The sequence below is a fragment of the Loxodonta africana genome, chromosome 21 (genome assembly GCF_030014295.1).
Source record: "Loxodonta africana isolate mLoxAfr1 chromosome 21, mLoxAfr1.hap2, whole genome shotgun sequence".
NCBI classification, from domain to species: Eukaryota; Metazoa; Chordata; class Mammalia; order Proboscidea; family Elephantidae; genus Loxodonta; species Loxodonta africana.
The window spans coordinates 52,363,146-52,390,391 of NC_087362.1; the positions used below are offsets into that span (position 1 = coordinate 52,363,146).

Below are 27,246 nucleotides of genomic sequence, written 5' to 3' on the forward strand. Positions count from 1 at the left end.
TTTGTAGTGTCTGGGAGATGTTATATTCATATCAGGAAAAAGAAGAGGAATCACATCTCCTTTCTGTACTAATAACAGATCATTTACATCCATCTACAACCTCACACAACTAAAGGTTAGAAGCCAAAACTTTTAAAATTACCCAAAGAAATGGAAGTCGCCACTGCTGTCAGCGTTTCATCATACTTCTCCTCACCTGTGTAGCCCGCATTATGCTTTTACAAAGAGCTTACCAATCCATTATCTCATTCTACTCTCAAATTAACTCGGGAGCAAGGGAGGTCAGGCATCATTCGTTCTTTTTTTCATAAGAGAGAACTGAGAGTCAGGGAGGGGAAGTGAGTTGTCGATTGTCAGTGTTTCTACAGCTTCCTGAGCAGGGGTCGTCTTCCTAAAGCAGGAGATTATGGGCACTGAAGCAGGAATTTTCTAACTGTCTCGTGGACTGAGACAGGGAGTCTGCTAGTTAGCAAGATATCAGAAGTGGTTTCTTTTTTTCTTTAATGTGGCAGAACCACTTTTCAAAGAAATGTTTTGCTGTATTTTTTTTTTTTTTTTAATCTAGCTATATGTTTGGGAGTCCCTGGATGGTGCAAAAGGTTAACCTGCTGAGCTACTAACCAAAAGGTTGACTGTTTGAGTCCTTCCACAGGCATCTCAGAAGAAAGGCCTGGTGGCCTACTTCCAAAAAGCCAGCCATTGAAAACCCTATGGAGCAGACTTCTACTGTGGCACATGTGGGGTTACCAGGAGTCAAAATCAATTCAGCAGCAAATGGTTAGCTGTGTGTTCTGTTTGCTGTGAAATGTAGAGCCAGTTGGTTCAGCTTTCCCCATCCCTTGTACCTTAGTTTTTTTCAAGGCATTCTGTTGAGCATTATTGGAGAATCACCCGTCTTAACCCCTTCTTTTCCCAGATACAAAGCCTAGAAGTAGAAGTCTAGAAATTGGATGTGACTTATTACAGTGAGTTAGCAGCAGATCTTTGGATGCCTAGTGCAGTGTTCTTTGTATACCTTCATTCATTGAAAATGTAATTATTGAGGATGGGTTAGTGCCTCAGACCAACACTGGCTCATAGAACTTGTGACGATGAAAATAACTATTGAACACTTGAAATGGAACTAGTACATTGAGGAACTAATATTTTTATTTTATTTAATTTTAATGAATACAAATAAAAATAGCCACATGTGGCTAGCTGTTTCCATACTGGCTAGTGCAGCCATCTGTGGTTCTCAACCTTCAGTGTACATTGGAATCATCTTGGGAACCTTAAAAAATACTGATTCCTGAATGTCATTAATTTTAACTGATATAGAGTAAGGCCTAAGAGTCCCTGGGTGATACAGATGGTTAGGCACTCAGCTGTTAACCAAGAGGTTGGCAGTTCAAATCTACCCAGAGGAGCCTGGGGAGAAAGGCCTTATGAAAGGTTGAAAACCCTGTGGAGTGTGGTCTTACTCCGAATTATGTGGAGCCGCCATGATTTGGAATCAACCTGACAGTAACTGGTTTGGTTTTGTTTTGAGAGTAAGGCCTAGGCAATGGAATTTTGAAGACTCCCCAGCTGATTGTGATGTGCAGCCAAGTTTGAGAGACACTGGTCTAGATTCTAAGCTCCGTGAGGACAGTGACCTTGTCAATTGCATACATCCTTGTACCCTGTAACAAGGAAATCAGTGAAGTGTTAGCTATGGTCCCAAATCTTAAGAGGCTTCATATATCTTGGGGAAAAGAAAGACATATAATCAAGGCAAAGAACTGTTAACTGTGCCCTTATTCGATTGTGTTAAAGGAAACACGACCCTAAGGAAGAGAAATAGTCACTTCTACCTGGAGGAGGGGGAGATGAGGGTCTCTGTGTAGTAATGGTTCTGAGTGAATTATAAATAAGGCTTTTTTTCCCTTTTTTTTTTCCAGAAATGCATTTGCGGCAGTAGTGGTTTCTGCCAGGCAACTCAAAATTCATGTCTGTAATTCACAATAGGATTAACCTGGGATTATGGAAAATCTAATTAAGTGAACCATATTATCTGAGACCCACAAAAGACACTTAACCATGCCATTGAAAGCCCTGTCTGTCTGACAGCATTCAGCATACGCTTCCAAAAAAATGCTTTACACACGTACAAGGCACTTGACTAGCTTTCTGTATCCCATTACTTTCCTTTTATCCTCGAGTTTTTTTTTTTTTTAAATCCCATTACTTTTGTTAAATGACGTTGATACACCTGAAAAGAAAGAATGGGGCTTCAGAGATTGGATTATTTGAAACAACAATGAGGTCATCATGAGGTTCCTTTTGGTGTCTGCTTTCTAAAATAACGGGGAACAGTACCCTCTGTGGTGTATGTAGGTATACAAAAAAGCCACTTAAAATTGAGACAGTTTAGTCTACTCTTAGGATGATGGTTCTGGAGGTAGTTTAGGAAAGAGACCTCCAGAGCAGCCCACCCACACTCTGAAAAAAATCCAGCTTCCAATAGTTGGAAGCAGCTTGATTCTCGTGTTCCTCCCTTGGGCACGGTGGCATCAGCTCACTCTGATTAAGCTGGAAAGACGTGCGCATGTGCACTGCAGTGTATTGGGGTCACAGGTTGGACTTAGTGGAATTCTAAAGGCTGTCAGCAGCGGTGATTTGAGGAACTCTATGCCTTCGCTTTAGAAATTATTTCAAAAGACCTCATCAAACCCTTGTTGGTTATTAAGACCACCTTGGGATAATTCCTCCCCCATTGTTTATGCTTTTTAAAACAGACTGTGGAAAGTGGTTCTCTGCAGGACAGCAGATTCCAGCTAGAGTTTGTGGATTGTTTTCTCTACTGACAGTCTTTCCAGAGCTTTCCCAGGTCCTTATTTCTGAGTGTCTGTTCCCTTATAGGACCTAGGCTGGTTGTTGATGTAGACATGGGTAGAAAGGGAGGACTGTTTATAAACCACGTTTGGGGGGAGAAGGCAGGGTAGATGCTATAAAAAGTGTCTTGTAGTCATTGATCCTCCTCCACTCACTCTCTTTTCCTTCTATGGAATTAAGAGTTTAGCTTTTGTTCACTTTGCCTTTTTATTTCCTATAAATCACCTATCATCTCTGTAACTCAGTTTCCCCATTTGCCTATTGAAGTGAAGGACTAATAGTTGATGGTCTTTAAGTTTTTACCTAACTCTGAGCTCCTGGAATTTAATCATGCAGCAAAATGTCCCAGCTTAAAATGGAAATGGTATTTGAAAGAACTCTTGAACCTAACTTTACTCTGAGCTTTGCGCTTGACATACATCCACTGGCCTCGCCGGCTTAAAATGTTTGAAACCAAATTCATGCTGTTTATCCTCAAACCAGCCCCTTCTCCTCTTAAGGCCAGGAGCAGCACCACTGCCTTCTCAGTCTCTTGGGCTGTGACCTCCTCTGCTCTCCGTCTCTGTCTATCCAGTCCCCAAGGCCCTCTACCCCTGCATGGTTTCTAGAATGGTATAAATAAGTGTGTAAGCCCGAGGAGTCCCCGGGTAGAACAAACGGTGGAGCACTCAACTACTAACTGAAAGGTTGGGGGGTCGAACCCACCCAGGGTCAGCTCAGAAGACAGGCCTGTTATCTGCTTCTGAAAGGTCATAGCCTCGAAAAGTCTACATCAAAATATCCCAACTTAAAGTTGGGATCAATTCTAGTCTACATCAAAACATCCCAACTTAAAATTGAAATGGGCTTATTTTTCTAGTTTAGAACCATGTTACCTTTTACCTGAACCATTGCAATGGCTCCAGGAAGTCTTCATTGACCACTTACCCTTCTCTCTCGAGATACTTTAAGATATTCTACTTCTGCGCTGTCCTATATGGTAACACTGGCCACAGGTGGTGATTGGGCTCTTGAAATGTCGCTACTGTGAATTGAGATGTGCAATAAGTATGAAATCCACAGAGGATTTTGAAAAAACTGGACAAAAAAGTAAAATATCTTGATAATTTTATGTGAAGTACGTATTGAAATGATACAATTTTGGATATACTGGATTAAATAAAATATATTGTTAAACTTAATTTCATCCATTTGTTAAACTTCATTGTAATGTAGCATATAGAAAATTTAAAATTATGCATATGGCTTGCATTATATTTTTATTGGATAGTGCTGGCCTACTTTATCGTATTCCTCTCGTGTTTTTCTGTCACTGCGCTTAGCAATTCCTATTGTAAGTATTGGTTTGTTTATCTCCTGAACAGACAGTGGGCTCCTGAAACCCTTCCTGAGGCTTGCACCTTATTCTAGTCTGTATCAGTGTACCTTATCCGGGGCTTATTGCTGTTGTTGTTACTTGCTATTGAGTCAGTTCTGACTTATGGCAACCCCATGTGTGCAGAGTAGAACTGCTCCATAGGGTTTTCAAGGCTTCAACCTTTCAGAAGCAGATCTCCAGGCCTGTCTTCGCAAGTGCATCTTGGGGGCTTCAAACCGCCAACCTGTCCACTAGTAGTTGAGCATTTGCACAACCCAGAGACTCCTAAGATTTATAGTATAAATCTGAAAAGGCTGGAACCTGTGTAAGGTGGAAACCTGTCCGAGAAGGAAAACTGAAATATTTTCCACTAAAAGGAGAGAGAGAAAAGTGGTAAGACTGCACCCTGTCAAAGGCAGAAAGCTTGTGAGACCTGGAAAAACAAGGCAATCTCATTGAGTTCCGGCTTTCCCAGGTTTCACTCTACTTGTATATACTTGTCGGAGGAAAAAAAATCCCTAGCTTAACTTCTTGATCACCCACTATGTGCCAGGCCACGTGTTGTCGTGCAATAGTGAGCAGCAGAGAGATGGCCCCTACCTTCATGGACATTTTATTTTTTTTCAATTGTTTACAGTGACAGGTACTACACAAAGTTCTCTCAATGCGTCATCTCATGTAATCTTAGCGTCCTCCCCATGAGACTGGTCCATTTTTTTTTTTTTTTTTTTGCATTTTCTGCAGGTTAGCATGGAGACTCAAGAGGCTTAGTCACACATCCGGAGTTGTGACTCTAGAGTTCTAGCCTCCTAACGCCTTCTGACCCCTGAGCCCATGGTTATGACCATTTTATCAGAGGTGCCACTCCTCAGTTCAGTCTTTCCCACATGCCTACACAGCTTGGAGCCCACCATTCTCCTGACCAGTTGCTCTTAATGGATCCCATTGCTGGTCAGGCAAAGGCCTGGTTCTTAGTGTGGCCACTTAAGGGCCCCTGAAAGATGTGGCAGTCTGCTTCCATAAAGATTTACAGCCTTAGAAACCCTGGGTGGGTAGTTCTGCTCTGTCCTGTAGGGTTGTTATGAGTCCACAGAATGGACTCAGTGGCAATGGGGTTTTATTTTGCATAGCCTGGGAGGGCAAAATTCGTATCATATCCTATGTAAGTGGAACCTCCTGGAGTTTTGCACCGGGCATCCTTGCTAATGGGGACCCCAGCCCTCTGAAAGAGATGAAAACCTCCATGGGAGGAAGGCTGCCCGTCTTAACACAGCGCAGTCTCACAGGCTCCCACGGATGTGGGCGACGCTTAATAGCCTCTTTCCAATGACCTTTGTAAGCCTCTGCTGTATATTTTGCAACTGAGAATGAGTGATTCCCGCAAGCTTATGCCTGAACGCAAGTTTAGAAGTCAGGGAAAAAGAATTGTGATTCAATAGTTCTTGTAAAACTTCCTCTCCCGTTCCCTATGATTTCCACAGAAAGGCATAATTCCAGTGATTTGATTTGAAACTGGAGACCAGCTCAGTGCTGAGTGATGAGATCTGAACAGGGAATAAAATATGCTTGAATGAATTTGCATAATAGAATCTGATTGGTTACAAAGCTGTGTTTGTTGAAAGGGAGGCAGAACCCCTGAGCTCAGCAACTAGGGGACTTTGCAGATGCAGTATGGAGTTGTGAGTTCAGGTGTGTGCCTCTGTAATGTTCTTAATGTAATGATAACCTGTCTTTAACTGTAAATTAGCTACCTGGAAACGAAAAGAAGGGGTCAACCTGCCTGATCCTTCCAGCTCTGCGGGAAGGAGAAAGCTGAAAAACCAAATCCGCTAAGCGCTTTCCTCTTCTTTCTCTACCCGATAACAATTTCCAGCAGGAGTCCAAATATACTTAAACACCCCTATATGTCATTTTCTTTTACGGAGACAAAAGCAGGCACAGTGAGAGAGTTTTATGCTCAAGGCGCGGTAGCTTATGACGGGCTATCGGCTCTCAAGATAGAGGGGCGAGCCTTCCACTTAGAGCTGGGGGTTTTGCAAATCCATTTTCCTGTCATGTTATTGCTCTTGTGACTTTCAACAGCGTTTATTTTTTTCCTTCCAAGCAATATGCTCCCGTCATAAAATAAAGTCCTTCTATATGTTGTAGTGGAACCCCAAAGCTTAGGCATACTGGCTTACTGCTAGAAAGTTCTTTAATGAAAACATTCTTCAAGAACTGCCTTGGGGGTCTTTATTGAAACCAGTTAGAGCATTGATATATTTGTCTAATTATCACCAGTGCCAAGATCTTCTTAGGAGGGCGATCTCCTATTAGTTTTCATGTAAGATCCCTGTATACTCTCTACTATTGAATACACCAATTAGGTCTCTAGATTCTAGAAACATTTCTCAAAAAAATGTATCTCTCTGATGCATCTTTTTTAAAAACATGTAAACTTAGAAATTCTGAATCGGGATTAAAAATGAAAAGCAAAGATGAACTCTCTTGTAAGGGCATTATTTAAGGACCTGGTTGCACTGGGGTGTTTAAAGATTTATGGAGTCACCTTCTATTCATCTTCACTTTGGTCATTTCTACGAAGTACTCCATCTTTCTCTTTCTGATTTGGTTAATATTTCTGTTACAGTCCACCTCCCATTGCTACCAAAAATTGAGTTATTATCACCATTCGATTACTGTGTATGTATGGGGAATGTGTGTCTATATTTTATTTGCAACTTAGAGAGGCAGTATCTTGTAGGATTGTATGGGATAAGAATGCAGGTCCAGGAGTCAAACATCCAGGGTTCAAATCCCAACTCCTCCATTTGGTGGCCATGTAACCTTGGGCCAGTTACTTAATCTCTCCATGCCTTAGATTACTTACCTGCAAGGCCTGGATTACTCAATAAACAAGGTATGCACGGGCCCAGTTGTGCCTTCCTACCAATCTGCAGTACACAATTCCACCTGTCCCCAATGTGTGAAACCCATGTGAAATTGTGCACCACAAATTATACAATTAAGCCCATGTATATACCTTTTTTTTTTTTTTTAATATACCTTACTCAGTGCAAACCGGTGCATACCGTGTTTACTGGCTAATCCCCCCTTGCTTACCTGTAAAATGGGAATAACAATAATAACTAATTGGTAGAGTTGTTTTGAAGGTTTAATGACTCAGACACTTAGAAGGTATTAGGCAGGAGAGTGTCGTTGTTGTTAGATGCTGTCAAGTCAGTTCCGACTCAAAATGACCATGTGTACAATAGAACAGAACACTGTCTGGTCCTGTGCCATTCTCACAATTGTTGCTATGTTTGAGCCCATTGTTGCAGCCACTGCATCAGTCCATCTCATTGAGGGTCTTTTGTTTTTTGCTGACCTGTACATTACCAAGCAGGAAGTCCTTCTCCAGGGACTGGTCCCTTCTGATAACATGAGTAAAGGGAGATATAGTCTCGCTGTCCTCTCTTCTAAGGAGCATTCTGGCTGTACTTCTTCCAAGACAGATTTGTTCGTTCCTCTGGCAGCCCATGGTATATTCAATATTCTTTGCCAACACCATAATTCAAAGAAGAGTCTTAACAGCTGGCAAATGTTAACCGTTACTAATATTTTCCTCATGGTCCTATCAGTATTACACATGAAGTTTCAATGTTGGTTTACTTCCCACATTCAGGTGGCTTCAGCACAGGTGGCTTCTAGGTTACTGTTTTTATGACAATGTCCATATCACTTCTTGTAGATTTCAAACAGGTGGCAAGAGTTTGTTATTGCTTGGTGGCTGAGAACACAGAGTCTGGAGCCTGTGCTGCTTCAGATCCCAGCTCTGCTATTTATCAGCAGAATATCCTTGCACAAATTGCTTAATTTTTCTGGGTCTCTGTTTCCTCATCCTTTTATATAGTGATATTCATAGTACAAATTCATGATACAAATTAACTGATGAATTACTATTTGTAAACTTATTAGAACAGTGGCTAGAAAAAGCATTTGTTGAGTAAATGTTCATTCTGAAAGAGAATAGAAAAACCCATTTTGAAATTCATCATATAAACCAGAAAACCAAGAAATATATCATTAAAATAGCTTCATGTGTTATGTATAGTTATATAAACATTTAAAAATAAGAGGTCCAATGAATTACTTTTAAAAGCAAATTGGTTTTGCTATTTTTTTCCGCAGAAGAAAGTAGGTATTTGCCTCTTTTTAACAAGAACAACAACAACAAAAAAACATTCGCATTGAGTCTATTCCGACTCGTAGTAACCACACAGGACAGAGTGGAACTGCCCCACAGGGTTTTCAAGGAGCGGCCGGTGGATTTGAATTGCCAACTTTTTTTGTTTAGCAGCTTGAGTTCTTTACCACTGTGCCATCAGGGCTTCCTTTTTAACAAAGGGTGAAGCTTATTATTTATTGGTCATGCAAAAGCTCGTAAATTCATTAGTATTAAGCTCAAATGTTTATAAAGGGAAAAAAGTTGTCATCGAGTTTTAACACTTCTAGTGTCAGAAATAATTGTGTGCTTTACAGCAGAATGGCAGCCTGAAGAAAGAGGTACAGAAATACCAACTTTAATTAAACCCTTTCTTTCAAATACACTTCACAGTTTATATGCAAGAAAAATTTATCACTGTGTGAACGAACACTTAATACTTGGCATGGTACGGAATGGGCTGGGATCTTACTGCACCATATGCTCTTTCCTTTCCATTCTTTTCTTCAGTTTCTATGTAGGTGACGTCAAGTGTGATGTTGAAATATGTACTCCAAATCATTTGTTCCTGTAACTTGTACTGAGGCCTACTTTGAGATCAGCATTGGACGTACAACTGTGATTATGATAGAACCGCTGTTTAGGGATCACTGAGAGGATATTAATGGTGGTGGTGTAATTTGGAAACAGATAGTTAGAATGGTTGCAAAATTTGAAACATGTAATCAATGCTACTGAAATTTTGTTGTCGTTAGTTGCTGTCGAGTTGATTCTGACACATGGTGACCCCAGGTGTGTCAGAGTAGAACTGATCCATAGGTTTTTTTTTAAAGCTGCGACCTTTCAGAAGCAGATCACCAGGCCTGTCTTCCGAAGCACCTCTGGGTGGGTTCAAACTCCCAACCTTTCAGCTAGTAGTTGAGCACTTAATCATTTGCACAACCTACAGACTCCCTATGGAATTGTACATGTAGAAATTATTGAGATGGTGTACACTTTGCTATGTATATTTTCACCACAATAAATTGTTTTAAAAAGATAATTCTAACCATTCAGTGAGTCAAGTGAGGAGACAGTGTATGAACCAGGAGAAATACCCACCATATCTCCATGAATGGCGATGGAGGCCACCTTTAGAAAATTTCACCCAACTGCTTCATCTTAGAGAGAATGGGACAGATCCTCCAGGAGGGGAACTAATGGGATCCCATGACAAGTCAGGGGCAGATTCTTGACCATACCTCGAGCTTCCTCACTTCAGCCCAGAGATCTTTCCATGACTCCACACCACCTCATATTAGGACCTAACCCATCCTGGGGACCTCTCTGTGCTCTTTCCACATGGTCAATTTAGCTTGTAATACACAACACTTGATCTATTATTAAAATGCCCAGGTTCTGAGGGGTGAAGTTGTTAAATGACGATGCTGCCTTTTGAATCTTTCTCTCTCTTCCACACAGCCTTTAACATATCCCAAAGTGTCTGTCTACAGGAAATATTAAAGGCTTAAACTCCCCATTCCTTGAAATGAGCCTAACCTGAAGATAATGTGGTATTGAGGGCAGTAACAGACACCTGGGGAAGTAACCATACACCTGTGCCTCCCCAGATGCCATTTTGCCAGATTACAAAGGCAACAGAAAAGCTTGGGTTGATGAAGTCAGTCCAGCAGAAAGGAAAAGGTCCTGAAGCAACAAATTAAAAGTTCACCCATCCCCTTATTTTCTAGACTCTACTAAGGCCAGAAATCTCTGATATCTTACATAACTGCTTTGTTTCTTGATTCCTTTCTTGGAAAATCATCTCACTGCCCTCTTTGGAGCATCTCCATCATCAAGGCAATATCCCCTCTTTCTGTTGTGTGAGACCTGTAGGTTTGGACTGTGGCATGCTGGGGAAAGAGGAAGAGGCCTAGTGCTTGCCCAGTTCCCTGATCGAGTGCTCAGTCCTTTATGGGCAACAATTCTTATTATCCTTATTATTCAGATGAGAACATGGAGACTCTGAGTGATTCACTGACATGTCCAAAGTCACCCAGATTATAAAATGTAGAAGTGATATGCAGAGTCAAGTCTGTCTGACCCCCAAATGGCCCACTATACCAAGATCCATGCCTCTGCTTTCCTGATTCCCTCCTTCATGTAACCAGGTATCAAAGAATTAGACAAGGGTTGTTATTGTTAGTTACTGTCAAGTCAGTTCCAAATAATAATGTCAACTCCATGTGTTCAGAGTAGAACTGCTCCATACGGTTTACAAGTCTGTGACCTTTTGGAAGCAGATTACCAGGCCTGTATTCCCAGGAACCTCTGGGTGGGTTCGAACTTTCAACTAGTAGTCTAGTGCTTAACCATTTACACCACCTAGGGACTCCTCTAGACAATGCTAGTCATTTCTGTAGTGCTCAGGAAGCTTACAGTTTCATTTAAACCCATCAGTATTGAAAGGAAGTGTCATCTTCATTATTAATATGTCATCCTCAGAGAACAACCATTTTCTAAGATCCCCCTCACTTTGGTGGCGGCGGGGGGGTGGTCTGGTTTTGGAAGCCCAGACTCCAGCTGGAGTCTAATGGCACTCTAGGGAGAGAGGATGATACTCCAGAAGACAAAATGAGGTGCTAAGATAGGAGAGCAAGCCAGGGAAGTTCCTTCGGGGAGAATCGAGTTCCCAGCAACAGACAGACTGAGTTCAGTGAAGAAATCCTGGAACCTGCAGCAGGAATTAAGGACAGGAGAGAGGAACCAGAATGCTGGAGGCAAGCTAGAAGCAACTGCAGGTTAGAAACCTGTGAGGGGTCTGGAAAGGTGTTGGCAACTTGTTCTTACTATTGATGAGTAGCTGACCCAGAGTAGGTAACAGGAACAAGACCTTTGAACCAGTTGATGGGGTATGCTATTTTATTTTATATTGCTTTTCCTGGCTGGAGAGACCTTGAAATGTATCTTTTATGAGACTGCCGGGCTAAGGTAGGGTCTTTGGTTTCTTGAGTAGAGCTCTGACCCTACAAGAGCAAACCTTTCTTACTGAATAAATGACCCACCAATGAGAACGTGACTCATTAATTTACCAGCAAAGTTTATGGTGACTGTCAGTGGTCTCTTGGGCATCTTCTCCCAACCTCCCTTTCTAGCTGTATCCATGGCCCCCTTTCCTCCTTGATTACACTTTCCAGACATGCTGAACTTTTCTGGACATGCTGTGCTGTTGACTACCTCAGGCCTTTGGGGCATGCTATTCCTTCTGCATGGTCATCCTATCCTCTCTATTCTTATCGCAGTGATGATCACTTCGGGATTGAGCCCAGCCATCACCTCCTCTCCCTCAACTGCCATTGCCATCCCCCCTATGGATCATATGTCCCTCCTCTGCTGCCCCATAATGTCCTAAGTTTCCCTATTATAAAACATATCAGAACACAGTTATGCTCAGTAATAGTGATAACAGATGAATACAGAACTGTGCTAAGAGAACTACATGCATTACCCATTTAACCCCAGTGCGTCCGTATAGTAATACTATTCTCATTGCATAAATGAGCAAGCTGAACTCAAAGAAGGCAAAGCTCAGAGCTAGCAAGTAGTAAAATTGACACCCAGACCCAGGTAGGCAGATTACATAGCACACACATGTTGTCCTCATATTAGTCCTTGAGGACGGTCTTTGTGCACGTATTTGTCTCACCGACCACATGATAAGCAGTGAGAGAGCAAGGGCCTTTTCTTACTTATGCCTGCCTTCCTAGTACCAGAACAAAACAAAAAATGGGTAAATGTTTGCTGAATGCAATTGAAATGAAATGGGATGGAGCCTGCAGCTAATATGAGCTCTTTCTCTGCTTCCAGAAGCCAACTGGGGAAGTGGGCAGCCCTGACGTGATGTGTTCAGTGAGCGGAGACATTCCATTACAAGAGAGGTCTGCGTGACGCATCTGGGAGACCACCATTGTGAAGGCCACCACACGGTTGGTGGAAGGGTTGACAGTCACATTCTCCTGTGCCTACCACATAACCAAAAATGAGGGAGAACTACTGTTTACAAGCCGCCCTGGTGTGCCTGGGCATGCTGTGTCACAGCCAGGCCTTTGCCACGGAGCGGCGGAGCCACCTGCGGCCCTCATTCCACAGGCATCATGAGAAGGGCAAGGAAGGGCAGGTCCTGCAGCGCTCCAAAAGAGGCTGGGTCTGGAACCAGTTCTTTGTGATAGAGGAGTACACCGGGCCTGACCCCGTGCTTGTGGGCAGGGTAAGGCTGATCTTACTCAATATTGACATCTATCTATCTATCTATCTATCTGTCTATCTATCCATCATTAACCCCATTGTCATAGAGTCAATTTTGACTCATAATGAACCTATAGCACAGAGTAGAACTGCCTCATAGGGTTTCCTAGGTTGTAGTCTTTACAAAAACAGCCAGGGCTTTTCTCATGCAGAGCAGCTGGTGGGTTTGAACCACTGACGTTTTGGTTAGCAGCCAAGCTTGCTTAACTATGGTGCCACCGGGGCTTCTTATTAGAATAGCCAATTTAAAAAAAAAAAAAAATTCTAGTAGAGAAAACACATAGTCAACATCTAGAAAAACATCACAAAATCCATCGTTCATAAGTCCCTCCCATCCTTTTTTTTCCCCAATGCAGAGTTATCCACGTTGAGAACACTTCTATTTTCCACTTAATGTTTTACCATAAGAACTATTTTTAATGGCTGCAAACTACTGAATGGAAACGATGATAATTTATTTAAACATTCTCCAATGGGGGGCCACCCCCAGCTTGAATGCCCCCTCCCAGGTGTTCTCATTTTATCATAGCTTTCTTCTTTGTATTATATATATCTATTTATTCATGTCTCCCCCACTAGACACCAGACTCTTTACATCAGGGACAGTGTCATTGTTGTGCCCTAGGCCTTGATAGTAAACCTGGCTTTGGGGAGGCCTCCATGAGTATTTGATGAGGTGGATGAACGTGAGTCATAGGGATGGTGTGTTTTTACCTGCTCTGGCATAGGGATGGCAAAACCTAGTTGGAGTGATTTAAGAATCCTAGCAGTACTCAGGTTCTGAATACTCTGGTCAAGCCCCTCCAAAAAAAGTACAGGTTTAGAAAAATAGTCCAAAATATGATTAAAAAACTGACAGCCTACTATCACGCAGCTGTCTTTGAGATGATAGTGATATGAACTACAAGGAGATAAGTGTTCATATACATAAGAACTGAGAGCCTACTATGTGCAGGTGCTCTGCTAGGCAAATGGTAATTAGGTCAAAATAGTCAATGACCTAGAAGAGTTAGAATCTAGTGGAAAGGAGGCATGTACCTGAGCAATGAAAAAGTGATTAAATGAGCAGTAGGATAATGAATAAATTCAGTACAAGTGGTTATGAATTTACATTTAAGGTTTGGGAGGGAGAGCAAGATATTAACTCATGACCTGACTGAAGAGCAGGAATTACCCATAGAAGAAGAGAATGGGCAAGGGTAGATTTGAAGGATGCTAATTTCTGAGCCCCATGGATTCCTACACTTATTTGGTCCTTCACCTTTGAGAACAGCACTCATGTTTATGTAGTTGACATTTTGGAAGAGGTTCATGTTAGATTCTCAATACTATTGCTCAGGGTGGTGAAAGTGTCTTTTGGAAGAGATGTACCAAAGGCGTTTTCATTTATTTATAGCAGAAATAGAAATACACTTGGGAAATGGAAGCACAGAGAAATGATGAGCACGTAGGATGCCCTAAGTAGAGGAGATGGACTCTTGTGCCCACAGAGGCTAAAGAGGCTTCAGCCAAGGCAGAGCTTTTGAGCTTGAACAATGTGGAGAGGTTCATGAATTATTCAAATGATATAACACAGTCTGCCTTGAAGAATTCCTCAGTGTGAGTAGTATGTGTTTTAGGATAAGGGGTAGCAGAAGGGATAGCATATGAAGAGCCATTTCAACAACTTTGTAGAGCATGCTATTGGCATGCCTACTAAGAGGGAGCATAGAAGAAGAGAGGGAAAGGCCTAGCACCATTCGTTGATAGTGACCTTCAAAACCTAGGCTGGAGCTCTGATTGGATGGAGGGAAAGAGAAATAAAATGGTTGGATCCTGTGGGTCTTTCGAGATAGACCCATAAGTAAATGAGCAGGCTAGATGACTTGTTCCCTTACAACCTTTGATTTGATGACCTTGAGGTACTTTGACATGCCCTCAGAAAGTGAAATTTGGCAACCCATAGACTTTCAGATTTCTGTAGGAAACACAGTGTGTATTGTGCTGTCTATGAGAGGGAGAAGCTGTCTGAAGTTAGGGACTGACTGTATAACCCCAGCATCTGGCTCCCTGATCCCAGTGAATGGTTTACAAACTGTTTTTTGTATATAACCTAATAGTAAATATTGTTGTCAGTTGTGTAAATCATCTTTGTTGGAGGGCTAAAAAATTTATGTTCAACTTTCAAATCTGAAAACAAAGTAGAAAAAATAATGAGCAGTACGTTTTATTAATTTCTAGTCATTTGGTTGATCATGACAAAAAGCATTTAATTCTCATAAAACTTGCCAAATTTATGTATAGTATGTGAAGTCCTCAGAAACCTTAGTTATCTGGGCATTCATATCAAAGGAAGTATTTCATATATTTCCTTGTTCTAGTCCTTACCTTTTGTCAGGCACAACGGTTAAGAACTTGGCTGCTAATCGAAAGGTTGGCAGTTCGAATACACCAACCACTCCTTGGAAACCCTATGGGGCGGCCCACTGTGTCCTATAGGGTCGCTATGAGTCTGAATTGACTCGACCGCAAAGGGTTTTTTATAGGAGGCAGAGAAAAGGAGCCTTGGTGGCGCAGTGGTTAAGCGCTTGTCTGCTGACAAAAGGTAGGTGTCTTGAATCCACCAGGTGCTCCACAGTAGAAAGATGTGGCAGTTCGCTTCTGTAAATATTTACAGGCTTGGAAACCCTGTGGGAAGTTCTGCTCTGTCCTGTGTCCTATAGGGGTGCTATGAGTTGGGATTAACTTGACAGCAACAGCTTTTTTTAAGGCAGAGAAACAAACACACACAGGTCACCTGGGGCACGGGTTCTGCCCTCTCTGTGGAAAATTGTATGAAGATTGGGGCCATTCTCTTCATCCATTGGAGGCCATCAGCTGGCTCCATATTTTACTCACAAACTGCTTTTCTCATAAGAAACGTTTTTAGCAATAATTTCAGACCAATTCATAGCTTGTTATGAATAACAAGTTCTAAAGGGTTTCTTTCTCTTTCTCTGAAAAACACTGTGGACTAAAAACAAAGTAGTCCTGTAATTTCTACCTACAGGTACAGGTATCCCCCTGAGCTGAAAGAGTCAGTGGTTCACCGAAGCACTGCAAACCAATTAGACTTTGGGAAATGGAAACAATATGAAAAAAAAAAAATTTTTTTTTTAATGTGTTCAATTTGCTTTTGACAGTAGACAAGTTACTTAAGCTCTCTGGGCCTTGGTTCTAATAATAATAAAAGTATCATTATATATATATATAATAATTATTATATAATGTATATATTCTTCATAATTATAGAATAATATGATTATATAATTATTACTCTAATGTTAAATGCTAGTGAATAAAGTTTTTTAGCTTACAGTGGGTTTTCTTATGTAGTAGATAGACCCAAGGGTTTATCTCCATTTGGCTATTCTTGAAGCCTATGGGAATGGTGAAAGTGATGCTCATCTTTTCCCACAAAGGACATAATGAGGGCAGAGGAGGTCAGGTGAGGATGATAGCTGCAGAAATTGAAATTGGACATCAGGGGAGGGAGAGGAGTTCCATGCTACAAATCACAGAGCAGAATCAGGGCAGAAAGGCAGAGGGTTGGTAGCTAAGAAACTTGGATGGTTTTCTGGGCACTGCTGAGTATGGATTAGGCAAGAGCCATCTTGTTCCTGGGCTTTGCCAAAAGAGGATGAAGAGCTCAAGAGTATGTAAGTTCTTTCTGTGATCTAAGGAGTTGCATGTATGTTGACCCCTTTCGTCCTTTATAATTAGAATGGTAGCCTCTTCTGTAAGGCCAGATCTCCAGCTCCTCACATCATGTGTGTTGAACAGCAGGTCTTCTGGAACCATCCAGTCAATTGAATTGTTTGTAGTGTCAAAATCCTGGAAACAACCTAGGTGTCCTTTGGAAGAGGACAGCTAAAATAAATGGTAATAACATCCATGTAGTAGATGAAGCAGAACTATATGTACAGATAGGAAGGAAGCCCCTGAATTTATTGTTATAGAAAGAAAGATGAAGAATGATGTCTGCACTATGCCCTTAACTGTGAAAAAATAAAGTAGTCCATGCATGTATCTATATAGGTATTTTTGCATATGCATAGAATATCTTGCAGGAGTCATGGAAAACTGGTTAACAGTGGCTACCTCTGAGAGGGGAAAATGAAGGACTGGGAGTCAGAAAGGAGAGTAAGAGTTACTTATTGCATAGATCTTTGTTTATATTTTTACAATAAGCATACATTTCTTTCAAAATAATTCTATTTATATATATGTATATTCTTATCTATTTTATGTATATATATATATAAAAACACATATATATATACATATATGCACACAAACATATCTACACATATATATTTATATATGTGTATATATGTGTGTGTGTGTATATATATATGGAGCCCTGGTTGCACAGTGGTTAAGAGCTATGGTGAACTACCACTGCTAACCAAAAGCTCAACAGTTGGAACCAACCAGCCTCTCCTTGGAAACCCTATGAGGCAGTTCTACTCTGTCCTACAGGGTCACTATGAGTCCGAATCAACTCGACGGCAACAGGTTAGGTTTATATATATATATATATATGTATATATATATATATATACATATATATATATATTTTTATGTGTGCTGGGGACGAGAGAGCATAAGATCAAGAATTTAAAATAAAAAAAAAAAAGTTAGAATCCTGACTTCATTGCTCGCCAGCTGTTTAACCTTGGCCAAGGCAATTATCTTCTCTAAGATTTCATTTCTTCATTTGTAGACTGGGGTGAGAAGTCTCCGTGTGTGTGTGTGTGTGTGTACAGCATATTGTGGTTATCAGCATGTAAGTGAACCTCTAGCTCCCCAGTACATCTGTCAGGGAATTACAGTTCTCAATTTCTCTTTCCCTAGCTTCATTCCGATATTGACTCCGGTGATGGGAACATTAAATACATTCTCTCAGGTGAAGGAGCTGGAACCATTTTTGTGATTGATGACAAATCAGGGAACATTCATGCCACCAAGACATTGGACAGAGAGGAGAGAGCCCAGTACACGCTGATGGCTCAGGCAGTGGACAGGGATACCAACCGACCCCTGGAGCCACCATCGGAATTCATTGTCAAGGTCCAGGACATTAATGATAACCCTCCTGAGTTCCTGCATGAGATCTATTATGCCACCGTGCCAGAGAGGTCCAATGTGGGTGCGTATAGCTGCTGACGTCTGGTCTACCTCCAGGCCTGGTATCTCTGTGGATAGTTGGGCCATTACCCATTTTCCCAAAAGTTGAACTTATGCTGTATTTTGTAAGGCAAAAGAAACAACAACAATTTAGTTGTATAGCTGAGCTCTCAAATATTTGAAATGAATTTGAAGTTTTTAAAACTTAAACTTATAAAATATGAGGAAGTATGACAGAGTGGGAAGAACATATTAAATCCAGGTAACCTTGGCTTTTGTGCTTATTAACTATATGGCTTACAACCAGCCACATCTATTCTCTTAGGCTTCGGTTCTTCATCTATAAAATGGAAATACTAATTTGTGGTTTTGCAGAATTAGAGATAATACATGTCCAGTCACTGGTGCATATTGATGTTCAATGAGTATTAATAATCGTATTATTTGTTGCATGTAGGTACTATGCTAATTAATGATTTATATGTATTATTTCATTTAATCTTTACAACGATTAATCTTTGCAATGAGATAGGTCCCTGTGCCTTGTTTTACGATGAGAAATCCAAACTAGAAAGAGGTTAACTAATTTACCCAATGTCATCAGAGCTATTACGTGGATCCAGAATACACTCTTATTATTGTGAAAATAAATCAGAAGTAGATATGTGTTTTCATCATACGTGAAACACATTGTGTTGCCAAAGGGCAATTCTCTATAAGATTTCTTCAACTAGCCTCCTTCTGCTGGTAGTACCATTTGTTTGGGTTTAGAGAATACACGTACTTGTGGTCTTTTGAGAAACATCTCATATTTTAAGAATGATTTGTCCTTGAGACAGTAAGTAGGGCTATTCTGATCAGGGAGTAAGTCTGGTTATATGAGTCTGAGAATTAGCATTCAAATGAATTTAAAGATCATCAGGCCTAAACCACCCCTTTCGTGGATGAGAAAACCAGGCACCAGGGATAGAAATTAACTTGCTCAAGAAAGTTAGATGCAGACTGAGTTCAGCACAACTAGATGGTGCCTGGCTACCACTGCTGACTGCTCTGACAGAGATCACAATAGAGGGTCCCAGACAGAGCTGGAGATAAATGTAGAACAAAATTCTAACTCACAAAAACAGATCAGACTTACTGGTCTGACAGAGATGGAGAAACCCCAAGAGTATAGCCCCTGGACACCCTTTTAACTGAGTACTGAAGTCACTCCTGAGGTTTACCCTTCAGCCAAAGATTAGACAATTGCATAAGACAAAATGAGACTAAATGGGCACACCAACCCAGGGGCAAAGACGAGAAGGCAGGAGGGGACAGGAAAGCTGATAATGGGGAACCCAAGGTCTAGAAGGGAAGAGTGTTGACACATCATGGGGTTAGTAACCAATGTCACAAAACAATATGTGTATTAATTGTTTAACGAGAAACTAATTTGCTCTTTAAACCTCCGTCTAAAGCACAATAAAAAACAGAAGAAAAAAGATGCAAGAGTGATTCTAGAATGCTAAGCTCCTTCCACTTTGCATATAGAGCCTCTTATGCAAGAAAACAGTTTCTTCCTCCTCCTCCTTCTTCAGGAAAAGTTAAGCTCTTCTCATTCTTTGTGAAAGCCAGGCTGAATCATTTCTTGCCTTCATCTCTTCCACTTGCCCTGCCTGGTCCTTCAGGCTCTCAGTATTCACCCGGGGATTCTAATGAGAAACAGATACCAAAAAATCCCTAAGTAGAGGACAGCAATGTCAGGTAAGACCTGAGTCCGGGGGAAGGCCAGTCATCAAAAAGTGCAATCAAGGGGAATATTCATTGTTTCCACATTTGGGGATTCATTGTTGCTTAGAGATAGCATCCAGGCTTTTTATTCTGGCATTTGAGAGTATGGTCTTTGCTGTCAGAAAGTATGGGTTTGAATCATGGCTGTGCCTCTCACCAGCCCCATGAATCTGGATAACGTCTATACCTTGCTAAGTTTTCCTTCTGTCATCCATAAAATGAGGACAATGCAAATTATGGTGAGGGTTAAATAAAATAGATGTAAAAACAAAGAGTTGTAATGGATTTAGCAGAGCTGTAGAAACAAATTAAGCATAAAAAATGAATCATTTCCCAATGGTAGCACATAGAGCTTATTCAGGGTTATAAATCTCTAGTGCCTAGAATAGAGCCTGGCACCTGGGAACAGCTCAAAAAAGACTGTTTGCATGAAATAGTGAATTACTGAACACTAGAAAAAATATATACTTTTTTTTTTTTTTTTATGCCACGTGAAAATAACTTACAACTCTGTAAATTAAAGGCTAGTCAGAGGCTCCTCTGCTGATAACGTCATGGAAAGAGTTTTGGTTTTGTGGATTCCTGGATTGGGGTTGTACTCCTAAATCTGGCAACAGCCGACTTTATGAAATATATTGCAGAATTTTAAACCTCCGCCACTCAATTCCTCACAAGTACAATGGATATAAAAAACATGCCAGCAAAAAAAATGCCAGCAGATGGATGCTGGCAGAATACATCTCTGCGATGAAGTATGTGCCCAACACAGTGCCCGGCACATTTGAAAAAAAAAAACCGGAAAGCTGTTCCCCACAAGTGATTCAGACTCGTGGCAATTGTGTCTGTATCAGAGTAGAACCGTGCTCCGTAGGGTTTTCAATAGCTGTGATCTTTTGGAAGCGGATCTCCAGGTTTTTCTCCTGAGGCACCTCTGGGTGAATTCAAACCTCTAGCCTTTTCATTAGTAATCGAATACTTAATTGCTGGCCCGTCCTGCTTCCTGTCTCCCCAACTCTGAATCCCAAACACGCCCTGATTACTTGTGACCAGAAAGGAAGAGAGGTTTTTAAAGAAAACGGGTTCCCCATTTACCCTTTAGTTCCCAGTTGCCTTTCCTTCTGACCCATGAATGCTCACCTTATATTTCACCACCTTTCCACTGGTGGTTTCTGTTATATGGTTATAGACCTATCGGAGGTGGGAAGATGCAATTTTCATGCCAGTAGGGAACAACGTTCTGCCAAATATTTATAGCCATAAATTAATTCAAACGTAGTATTAGCAGCCATTTGATTACATACAAAGCAACAATAAAATGATGTATTTATTGCTGTACTACAGATGGAAGATTGCACTCTGTCCTTTCCTGAAAAGCAATTTATCATTAATTGTCATTTATTATACTCTTTGGAAAGATTCTTATTTAATTATTTGATATACTGAGCATTTTAATTGCATGGGCCTTAGAATGTTTTTGCAATAATGTTCATATTATTATTTTAACTACCAAGCATAGCAGGGTAGACATGAATATAGAAAGCTCATTTTTAAACTACAGAAGTTAAGGAAAGAAAGGAAAAAAAAAAGATTTTTTTTTTTTCCTCAATCCCAGGAAAATGAGAGCATGTCGAATAATTACGGGGCTATACTCTCTCTGATTTTAACTTTAAAATGAAACTTTGCAAACCAGAATGTCATTTGAGAAGCTGAGAGGATACTGCTAATTCATCTATCTCTCTTTTAAGGCACGTCGGTAATCCAGGTGACAGCTTCAGATGCCGATGACCCCACCTATGGAAATAGTGCCAAGTTAGTGTATAGTATCCTGGAAGGACAGCCCTACTTCTCAGTGGAAGCACAGACAGGTACCGTGGAATGTCATTGTGATCTATGACACATTGTAATCAGGAGTTTGGACAGTTTACTCAGCCTGTTTGATTTTCAGTTTTCTCAAATGCGAAAAGGACATAATAAGGCATACCTGACAGGACTAGTGTGAGGATTGGATACTATACATGTGCCTGGAATATAGAGATGGCATTCAGCAAACCATATTTATGATTGTTTCATCCATTATCTCACAATGTCACAATAACAAATATAATCCTAAAGTTCAGCTTTTATGCCAGAAGGACTTATCTGTGGATCAAAATTAAGAGGCCATAGAACTTGGGGGCTTATATGAAACTGGCAGCTTTCAGAGCATGCTTTTAGACTGCTCTGCAGAGCTCAGGTGGTGGGTATTAATGGTAAAGTATACTTATGAGGTACCACGTTTCTAATCACTTCCACTGTGTTTATAGATTCCCAACGGACTGCCCCTGGTGGCACAGTGGTTAAGAGCTCAGGCTGCTAATCAAAAGGATGGCAGTTCGAATCCACCACCTGCTCCTTGGCAACCCTATGGGGCAGTTCTACTCTGTCCTGTAGGGTCACTATGTGTCGGAATTGACTCGATGACAACGGATTTGGTTTTGGTTTGGTTTAGCGGACATTAGCATCCAGAAAGAAGGTGCTGCGAATTTGCTACTGAAAACAAATGCAAACCAAAAAACATGTAACAACAAAAGCCAAAACAATTTAACTTAATTTATCCCAAATCTGACCAAAGAATCCTCTTAGTGTAGTGAAACTGCTAGTCTACAATGTTATCTCAAGGTCCTGTTTCTTTTTTCCACAGTGTTTTTAAAAGATGTTTACAAATAATGTACATTTATTTTTATAATTAAAAATTATCAAATGCACACACACAGTTTATCAATCAGGTATTTTGTTCATTTACTTGAGTCGATATAATGTTCATTTACATATATATTCATTTATTTGTGGTCACTTTGTTTCAAAACATATTTTATGGAGAAAATGTGGTGAATGACTACTTGCCTCTGTGAACAACTGTCTCCTTTGCCATGAGACTGGAAGAACTGGATGGTGCCAGGCTACCATTACTGAACATTTTGATTAAAGATTCTCTAGAAAAAATTTTTTAGAAGAGTCTTGATCAAAAGGAAATGTAGAACAGAATTTAAAATTTAATGGAATCCGGACTTTCTGGAGTCATTGAGGCTGGATGAACACCTAGAACTATTGTCCTAAGATAATCTTTAAAACCTTAAACCACAAAATGTCCCCTGAAGTCTTCTTACCCACCCAGTGCCATCGAGTCAATTCTGACTCATAGCAAAGTCTTCTTCAAACCAAACAATAGTTTAGCTTAGGTAGTAAGGATGTCTGCCTTGAGCATTGTGTGTTTTCAAAGAACTATCTATATAGGATCAAAATGACAACAGCGACTTGAAAGATTAGGTAGGAAGCTTATGGGGCAGCGAGTTTATATTAATGGTGGAGGAATAATTCAGAAAAGGAGGCTGAGAATGGTTGTACAATTAAGAACGTAATCAGTGTCACTGAATTGTACATGTAGAAGTTGTTGAGTTGCTGTATGTTCTGTTGTGTATATTCTCAACAATGGAAATAAAAAATAAATTATTAAAAAAATAAGAAACATGATTTATGGAACTACTTGCTTTGATTTCATCAAAGTCATTAGCTATTTAGCCTTTCCACATTTACCAAGGGTAAATGTTAGATTCATCTAGACTTTTGAAAAATTAAAAATTGGTAGAGGATTCTACTTGCAATGTTTTTGTCTCAGAGACTTAAAGTCAGGAATCACTGGTGTAAGTCTATCGGACTATTTAACAGATGAGGAAAATGAGGCCCACTGAGTTCAAGGGTGTTGCTTAGAGTCATACGAACATTAAGGAGTGAGAAAGGGCTAAGGGATTAAGGTTTCTATAGTCCTTTTTTTATATTGCTAGTATAAACGCTACTGTACCTACAGAGAGAAAAAGCTTATATGTGGCAGGAATCTAGCCAGGCTCCCACAATCATATGGAAGTCAGTCATTTATCCTTGTTGTCAGTGATAGGTGATACCAGACAGTAAGATTTTTTTTTTAAAGCATTGTATATATTTTTAACCCATTTGGCTTATTATTTTTAAAATTAATATTAAAATTATAATGTATTGCATTAAATATATGCCTACAACTTTTAATCTAATAAGAACCCTAGAAATGCTTCTAAGAATAGCATGCAGTGATAGACTTCTGAAAGATCCTGCTGGCAGTCCAAAAGCAAGGATTTAGTCATGGAAATCCATGCAGTGGACTCTCATGTATTTCAATCTTTGGGATCTTTAAGTGTTACATTTGAGTTCAGTGAGGTTACTTGTATGTACAATGAAACATACAAAAAATTAAATTTTAATGCTATGTTAATAATTATCAATATCTGCTTAAAAAGGTATATTATGAACCAAGTATAATTACTTTGGATCCCTGGTGGTGCAGTGGTTAAGAGACTGGCTGCTAACCAAAAGGTTGGCAGTTCAAATCCACCAGCCACTCCTTGGAGACCCTATGGGGCAGTACTATGCTGTCCTATAGGGTCACTATGAGTTGGAATCGACTGGACGACAATGGTGTGTTTGTTTGTTTTGTTGACTGCTTTTTGGTTATAATTATCTGTAGAAGTGTCTTTTCTGTAAGGGCAAAATGAAAACCCAAAGCAGTTGCCATCGAGTCACCTCTGACCCCCACGACCACACGTGCATCAGAGTAGAACTGTGCTGCGTGGGGTTTTCAGTGAAGCATATTTTTCTTAGTAGATTTCCAAGCCTTTCTTCCGAGGCACCTCTGAATGGACTCGAACCTCCAACCTTTTGGTTAGTAGAAAGCTTGTTAACAATTTGCACCACCTAGGAACTCCTTCTGTAAGAGTAGGGGCTGTTTTATTCATCTTTGCCTCTCCAATGCCTAGAACTTTATTCATTTATTAATTTTTTGTATAGTGTTGTCATAAATGAACACTGATGGACCAAAAGAAAACTTAAAGATTTTTTGTTGTTCCTTACTCCCCTGTGCAGGCATCATCAGAACAGCCCTTCCCAACATGGATAGGGAAGCCAAGGAGGAGTACCATGTGGTGATCCAGGCCAAGGACATGGGTGGACACATGGGTGGACTCTCAGGGACAACCAAAGTGACGATCACACTGACCGATGTCAATGACAACCCACCAAAGTTTCCACAGAGTAAGTAGGTGGGCTTGGCTTTCACTTTCTAATGGTGCCATGGCCTGCTCTCTGTCTTTTCTGCTTCGTTCCTGCCACACTCAGGTTCCAAAAAGACATCCGGAATAATGGAGACACTTTTTGTCATTCTCCACAAAACAAATCAACAACAACAATAAAACTTAAGTGGAGTAGAACTAGGAGAAAGGAGAGCAGTAAAAAAGTCCATGATGTTGAAAATAGAAAATCTATCTTGTTAGACACTTTACACAGTACTAGCAATGTCATACTAGTAATTAATTATCCTTTCCTTGTCTCAGTTTTCTCATTCCTAACCTGAATGTAATAACCAGTACATGAATCAGTAATTTATTGCTATGTAACAAACTTTCTCTAACTCTAGTGGCTTAAAACAATAATAGTCATTTCTTTTTACCATGAGGCTTTAATTTGGTCAAATCTTGGAAAAGACAGTTTGTTTCTGGCCCTAAAGCATCAATAGGAGCAGCTTTATGAGAGCTGGATGACTCACTTCCAATAAAGCTCACTCAAGTGGTTGGCAAGTTGTTGGTGGCTCTTGGTTCTTCTCCACGTGGGCCTTTCCATGGAGTGAGTTGGCCTCCTTATGAAATGATGGCTGGGTTCCATTTGTGAGATCTGCAAGGGTGCCAGGCAGAAACTTCATTGCATTTTGTGCCCTACCTTTGGAAGACATGGAGTCCTGGTGGCACAGTGGTTAAGAGACTGGCTGCAATTGTGTCCTCCAAAAATATCTGTCAACTTAGCTGGGCCATGAGTCCCAGTATTGTGTGATTGTCCACCATTTTATGTGATTTCCCTATGTTTTGTAAATCCTATCACTGTGATGAAATGAGGTGGATTAGCGGCAGTTATATTGATGAGATATACGAGATTAGATAGTGTCCTAAGGCAATCTCTTTGAGATATAAAAGAGAGAAGTGAGCAGAGAGACAGAGGGACCTCACACCACCAAGAAAGCAGCACCGGGAGCAGAGTGGGTCCTTTGGACCTGAGGTTCCTGCTCAGAGAAGCTCCTAGGCCAAGGGAAGACTGATGACAAGGACCTTCCTCTAGAGCTGACAGAGAGAAATAGTCTTTCCCTGGAGCTGGCACCCTAAATTTGGACTTCTAGCCTACTAGACTATGAGGGAATAAATTTCTCTTTGTTAAAGTCACCCACTTGTGGTATTTCCGTTATAGCAGTACTAGATAGCTAAGACAGCTGCTAACCAAAAGGTTGGCAGTTTGAATCCACCAGCTGCTCCTTGGAAACCCTATGGGGCAATTCTACTGGGTCCTATGGGGTCACTGTGAATCAGAATTGACTCAACAGCACAGGGTTGGTTTTTTGGTTTGGGAAGACACATAGTATCATTTCTGCTGTAGTCATAAGCCTGCCCAACTTCAAGTAGTGTGAATGTAGACCCCATCTTTTGATGGGAGGAGTGTCAAAGTCATGTGGCCACTTTTGGAAAATATAACCTGCGATGGTACCTAATTAATAGGATTATTACTAGAATGAAATGAACAGTGTAAGGTCTTACAATGACACTTGGCATAAGTTGTCAATAAATGTTGTTTATTATTATTATCTGGGGTAGTATGATACTTTTCCAAAATTTATACTATTGTTGCAGAAATTAAAAGAAATAATGGTTTCAAAAGGTTGAGGGAACAAGGAAGGCAACTAAACATAGCTCCAAGAAGGCATCATGGTCACACAAAGGTATCTAGAGAGAAGCATTAAGATGAGGCAACTACCAGCTCTTACAATGTCCCAGGAGAAATGGAGAAAGAGTACTTTGCCTAGTGAGACACAAAATTGACCATCCCCAATAAGCTTAAGGCTCTCATAACACTCTGAAAAGCAGCATATTCCATTATCCACACTGTGAAATTGTCTGATATGTAGAAGGAAAAGACCAGGCATGATTATCAGCAGGCAACTATTATTGCTCTTGCTCATACGCTATTGATCATATAGTAAAGTTACATTGCTGCTGTGCAGATACCAGTTTCATAGCCTTGAACTTGAATAAGATTTTGAGAAAATCAGCTTTAATGCAGGATTTTTCAAACCTTCACGTAAGTTGGGAATTAGCTGCAGAGAGAGAGAGTCCCACCTCCCATTAGTTCTTTAGTATGGAGGGCATGGCAAGATTAAGTTGACTATGGATCCAAACTGAAACTATTCGAAATTAAATAATATACATAAATTTTGACAAAGTACGAGGACTGATAAAATCTATGTAAGTGGAAACTAAAACTTAAAGGATTAAGTAACTTGCCCAAGACCACTTAGCTTGGACAGAGTAGAGGCAAGGTTTCTGGCCCTTGCTTCTCTATATTCTGTTTCATACTGAATACTTTTAAAATATGGAAATGAGATTATCTTTCTCCCCTGCTGAAAACCTTCCAATGGCTTCACACCATGCTGAAAAGAACCCAAAGTCTTTTCCATCTCTGACAATGCTCTTGTTTACACAATCGGGCCCCAAACTGCATTTGCTCTCTCTTTTTTACACAAGGT

The 27,246-nt window shown here is 40.5% G+C and overlaps 1 protein-coding gene across 2 annotated transcripts in view; it reads left to right on the plus strand.

Moving 5' to 3' along the window:
• The window catches only part of CDH11 (cadherin 11), a 188,232-nt gene that overhangs the window by 115,216 nt on the left and 45,770 nt on the right, over positions 1 to 27,246 (plus strand). For both annotated transcript variants that reach the window (XM_003417081.4, XM_010596699.3), the window contains exons 3-6: positions 12,264 to 12,663; positions 17,577 to 17,871; positions 21,365 to 21,484; positions 24,549 to 24,716. In XM_003417081.4, coding sequence (XP_003417129.2) covers positions 12,436 to 12,663; positions 17,577 to 17,871; positions 21,365 to 21,484; positions 24,549 to 24,716 — 811 coding nt within the window. In that variant the 5' untranslated portion in view covers positions 12,264 to 12,435. The remainder of the gene's footprint in view (positions 1 to 12,263; positions 12,664 to 17,576; positions 17,872 to 21,364; positions 21,485 to 24,548; positions 24,717 to 27,246) is intronic.